Source organism: Pteropus alecto, unplaced genomic scaffold (assembly GCF_000325575.1).
Source record: "Pteropus alecto unplaced genomic scaffold, ASM32557v1 scaffold52, whole genome shotgun sequence".
In the NCBI taxonomy this organism is placed as follows: Eukaryota; Metazoa; Chordata; class Mammalia; order Chiroptera; family Pteropodidae; genus Pteropus; species Pteropus alecto.
Window position 1 is genome coordinate 6239677 of NW_006433941.1, and position 5361 is coordinate 6245037.

The window sequence follows — 5361 nt, forward strand, 5'->3', positions numbered from 1 at the left end:
TGGCAGGCGCCCTCCTGCCCCTCGAGCCGGGGTCACGGCTGTAGGCGCTCCAGGTATTGCGGCAGTGGGTTCTCCTTAATATACTTCTGGATGTACCAGCATGTGAGATGGGCCTTCAGATCCTCCTCCACCACGAAGTCCAGAGCAGCCTGACAGCCGGGCAGAGAGAGCAGTCAGTGCCCAGAGGCCCAGCTCCCACACCTCCCAGGCTATTCCTTCTGCTGCCCAGGGCTACCTGTTCTACCCAGACTGCAATGGAGGCAGGCGGTGCTATCACCACCCCCGTATTTCAGTTGGGGACACTGAGGCAGAAAGCATTGGTAAATTGCCTGAGACATGTGTCATAGAAGAGAATGAGGCAGGATTGGATCCTGAGCCTCTGCCCAAAACTGTCCAAGAGGCGACTTCAGTATAGAGCAGCTAAAAGCCAGGTGGCAACATGTGCAGGGGCTACACCTGGAGAATCCCACCCCATTGCCTGTCCTGGCTGTCCCACACCTACCCTGAGGCCTATCTCCAAACAAGCCCGCCATTTCCATTCTCAGGTCCTCTGCATTCATGGGGTATCTGTCTAAACTCCTCTTTATCACTTATCCTTCATTTGACAGCTCCTGGTGGCTAGTGGGTCAGGGCGCCTCAGGGCTCTCACAGCCCAAAGGGCTTCCTGTGCCCAGCAGAGGTCACACTTAGTTTTTAACGGGCTCCCAAAGGCAATGGTGTGAAGCAACTGCGGCAGAGGTGGGCAGTGTGTGGCCTTGATCTATGGCTGTTGTCACTGTCTCCAATAAGCTCAGGAGATAGAGAACAAGGGCATGTCTTGGGCACTTCCCTGCCCTGCAGGGCCTTGCACACAGTTGGTATTTAATATTTGCTAAAACAAAGTAGAGGACAGCCTGGGTGGGGTTGGTTGTCCTGATGAAAAAGGAAGCAGGCAGCATTTACTGAGTGCCTACTATGTGCCTGGCACTTGCATGGTTGACCTTCTGATACCCCTCAACTGGCCTTGTGCATTGCACCATACAGTCCACACCTGATCCTAGGGTTCACAACCTGAGACACTCTAGTGACAAGATTCCAGTCTATTCTCCCATTTTGCACATAAATTGAAAGCCCAAGGCTCTGGTCAGAGGTCACATGATAAAGGTACTAGGCAGGCAGGGCTTCCCAGGATGAGGGCAGGGCCCAATTCCCCTTTACCCAGGTCAATACATCTGGTTTCTTCACTGGTCACACAAATGGCTCCTATAGACTTCATTCCTCCCCAGCAGGCACAAGACCCCTGCCCTGGCCCAGGCAGTACCAACTCGACTAGGCAGAGGGTAGAGGAGGAGCAGAGGTCTGAGGCAGGAAGAGCAGAGGAAGGAAACTGGGCCCCCAGGAACAGTCCTCAGAAAGCCATTCTCTGCTCCAGGATGCAATTCCCTTCATTAAGTTCAAACCTGCTCTCCAAACAGTATGGGGTTTGAGGTGCTTTGGGGATGAAAGGGTTAGGGGCAGGGAATGTGGCATGAGCCAATTTACTTGAACATTCATTTGTTCAGCAAAGATTACTGAGCACCTATTACAGGTGCTGGGACCTCAGCAAGCGAGCTCCTGACACACAGTGGGTGTCAGTAGCCCTGGATGCTTAGTTGTGCAGAACCTAGGACCTGGGCCCAGAACCACTGCCACCACCCCAAGAGTAGCTAGGAGTGGGTGAAATGTGTTGCCCAACAACCTCTTGCTCCCAGCTGTAACCGGTTGCTAAGGCAGGCACTCATCTGCACTTTGGCCAAGAAACAGGCTACGGGCAGCCACCAGGGTTATGGTTTCCTCTAAGTGGGAGGGCACACCTCTCCACTCCCACCTCCCTACCTTGGCGAGGTGCTTGGCAATGCCACGCCCACGGTAGGCATCAGGAACCTCTGTGTGCTGCAGGTCCACGATCCGTTTGCCCACATACTCGTAGAGCAGGACGGCCCGGTCATGACATCCTGCAAGAGGAGGTGAACACATGAGGCTGTGGAGACTCTAAGTGCCTGACCTAGGCACAGAGGGCAGGGTAAAGGAACAGGCATTTAGAGCCAAGCTGCTGAAGTTGGATCTCGAATTTCCTTCTGTGCCTGTTTCCTAATCAACAAAATGGGGATATAGTAAAGCATTCCTCATAAGGGTGTTTGCAGAATTAAATGAGGTAATCTCCGTAAAATGCTTAGAGCAGTACCCAGAACACTCAAGGTGCCCGTGAGCCTTTGCTGTTAGTCTCAGCATCCTAGTACTCCCAGCATCCCCCACAGTCCACCTTTTGCTTCCCTAGCTGAGCATCTTCCTAAGGATCTGGAGTCCCAGCACTGGATGCAGAGCAGGGCTTGGCAAGTCTCCAACTAAACCAGAGCCTGAAGAGACAAGAGAACAGGCCATGAGAGTCATCAAGGCTACCTGTCAGGCCCGTGGAAGGTCAGAAATGTCCACAAAAATGTGATACTGGGCATGCATGCACCCATGGAAGGTCAGAAGATGTGGCGCCAATGTCCACAAAAATGTGATACTGGGCATGCATGCAGGAACAAAGTGGCCTTTGTGCCCTCTCAAGCCTGCCAGTCTACCTGATTTAACTGGAGTTTCTCCAACCAAAGTCTTTAGTTCCCCATCTGTCTGTCTGTCCATCCATCCAACCATACATATCCATCCATCTATTTATCCATCCTCCATCTGCCTGCCCATCTACCTACCTAGCCATCCCTTCTGTCCATCTGTCCACATACCCATCTCATTCAACAAATGTTTACTGAACCTCAGGCACTGTTTCAGGTGCTGGGGACACAGCAATGAACAAGCCAAAGAGAGAGCCCTGCCCTCATGTAACTCACTAGAAGAAGAGACAGAACGAACAAAGCAGCAGGCAGAGGGTGAGAAAGGGGGCGATGCTGGGTGGAGACGAGACAGGAAGGAGAGGCACTGGGCTATGTGATGTCAAGGGAAGTGGCCTAGGCAGAGAGAATAGCCAGTACGAAGGCTCTGAGGCAAGAGTGGGCAAGGAAAGGGTGGAGATGAGGGCAGGAAGGGGGTTGGGGTGGGGCAGGTCCTACAGAGCCTCTTAAGCCTCATGAGCTGGGAGCCACAGGAGGGTCCTTGGCAGAGGAGGGACAGGCTGTGATCATGTCACGGGATCCTTCTGGCTGCTATGAAAACAGACTGGGGGCAGAAGCAGAGGGACCAGTGATGTGGCTGCTGCGCTAGTCCAGGTGAGTGACGAAGGGGCACAGAGGGAAGCAGTAGAGGTGTAAGGAGGAATCAGACTCTGATGGTGTTTGAAGGTGTAGCTGGCAGGTTATGCTAATGGCTGGGATGTGGTGAGTGAAACAGGAGCTCCAAGGTGTGTTGTGTCAGGGAGCTGTGAATGTATGAAGAAAATAAGTAAGCTGGGTTGGGGGAGAGACAAGGCCATTTAGTCAGAGGTAGTCAAGGGAGACCCCTCCAAGGAGAAAGCCTCTGAGCTGAGAGTGATCAAGGAAGAGATAGCTGAAGGAAGGGTAGGGGAAGGACAGGCAGAAGACACAGCCAGTGCAAAGGCCCTGAGGTTAGAATAGATAATTCACTGTCCCCAAAAGAACACATGTCAATGCTAAATGTGTTTCTCTGATTTTTGAAAGGATACAAATGACCAGTCCAGGATCTCACAGCAAACTGGACACCACAACAGGGTCCAACCCCAATTAGGAGGCTTTCTGGTTCTCCCCGAAGCTCCAAGAGTGAAGCTACAATTCACTTCCCCATTTTCAGATGGGGAAACTAAGACCCAGAGGATCTGCATCACACAGCGAATCGGAGGTGAAGCTGGAACCCAGGTCTCCAGACTCAGAGCCCAGTCCTGTCTTTCTGCGTCACCTCAACACACCCTCTATCTACTGCCTCCAGGCCTTTGCCTGGGTAGTTCTCTCAGCCTGGAATACCCTTCCCCCTTCTCAGGCCCAGGTGAGGAAGGCCCCCAGCCCTGCCTCTTTCCCATGCCTCCAGGGCCCCCAGCACCTCCTCCTCATGGCCTGATTGCTGTTCTGGTGGGCAAGAGGCCCAGCTTTGGCCTCCACTGCTGCCTGCCCCAGCCATGCAGCACAGGACTCATTTCTTGGCTCCCACACCTGCTGGGGGATAATTCAGCTCACCCAGGACAGGAAAGCAGAGATCAAGAGACTATTTTGGGTTTGACCTGGTCACCAGTCACTGAAGGAGCTTCCCTGCCATTTAATTACCGGAGAACTCATCAAGGGTCAACTACATGGCAGGCAGGGTTTAAGGTGCAGGGTATGCAGAAGAAAAGAAAACTGGCTCCTTCATTAAGGGAGACAGACAATAAGCAATATCATTATGAACAATATAGAATTCCAAGGTGATGAGCTGGAGAACAATACAGCAGAGAAGGGGTGAGGGGGCAGGGCTGCCATTTTAAAGAGAGTGCACAGGAAAGGCTTCTTTAGAGCAAAGACTTGAAAGGGGTGAGGAATCCAAAAGATGTGGGGGATGAACAGTCCAGGTAGTGAGAATAGCATGTCCAAAGGCCCTGAGGTAGAATGTCCAAGAAGCAGTGAGGGGCAGGCAGGGCTGTGCTGGAATGAGTGGGGGAGAGTGGCAGGGAGCCATGCTGGAAGTTCTGGGGCCAGATCATGTGGGTCCTTGCAGGCCACTGAAAAGATCTCGACTTCTGTGCCACTGCCATCCCTACAGAGGAAGGTGGTAGAACCTTGATCCTTGCAGGCTTACTAGCATTCCTCTGTTCATTTGCCTACCCATTCCCTCAATCAACACTCCTAGAGTGGCTACCTGGGTTGTGGATGGACCAGAACCCAAATGGCCTTGGGGAGTCTCTGACCCACCATACTCCCCACCTCTGTCAGTTCCTGGTGGTCACATGGCCTCAGTCACCACTGCATTCCCAGTGCTCTGCCTAGGCAAGACATCCAAGAAATATCTGTCCTACAAACAACTGCTATGCTCTTTCTGCCAGACACACTATAGGGGTTTGAGGCTGACTTGCAGGCTACTGGTATGCCCAGCACTCTAGCCTTCCCAGAGTCTGGCCCTGCACCTTTAGAGAGACAGCAGATGGGAAAATGGAAAAAAAAAAGAAAAAAGCCTCACACTTTGTGGGGCTTTGCCATGGGTCCAGCTCTCTCTACGTACTAATTCTCATGAGAATCTTATATAATGGATAGAATTCTCAGAGCCCTGTTTACAGAGAGGGAAACTGAGGCCCCAAGAGGCAGTCACACAGCTCTCAGTGTGGAGCTGGCTGGAGACAGGCTGAGCACCCTTAGGGGGCTCTTTTGGCTGAAAGAGGAACAGAAGGGCATTAGGGCCACCACTGTGGATATGAGATATGCGTGA

The 5361-nt window shown here is 52.5% G+C and overlaps 1 protein-coding gene across 1 annotated transcript in view; it reads right to left on the reverse strand.

Annotated features, from left to right (window-relative positions):
* Nucleotides 1-19: 19 nt before the first annotated feature.
* NATD1 (N-acetyltransferase domain containing 1) overlaps nt 20-5361 on the reverse strand; it is an 11626-nt gene continuing 6284 nt past the window's right edge. Inside the window, exons 2-3 of the mRNA XM_006908469.3 lie at nt 1855-1973; nt 20-149 (exon numbers count right to left, since the gene is read on the reverse strand). Coding sequence (XP_006908531.1) covers nt 33-149; nt 1855-1973 — 236 coding nt within the window. The 3' untranslated portion in view covers nt 20-32. The remainder of the gene's footprint in view (nt 150-1854; nt 1974-5361) is intronic.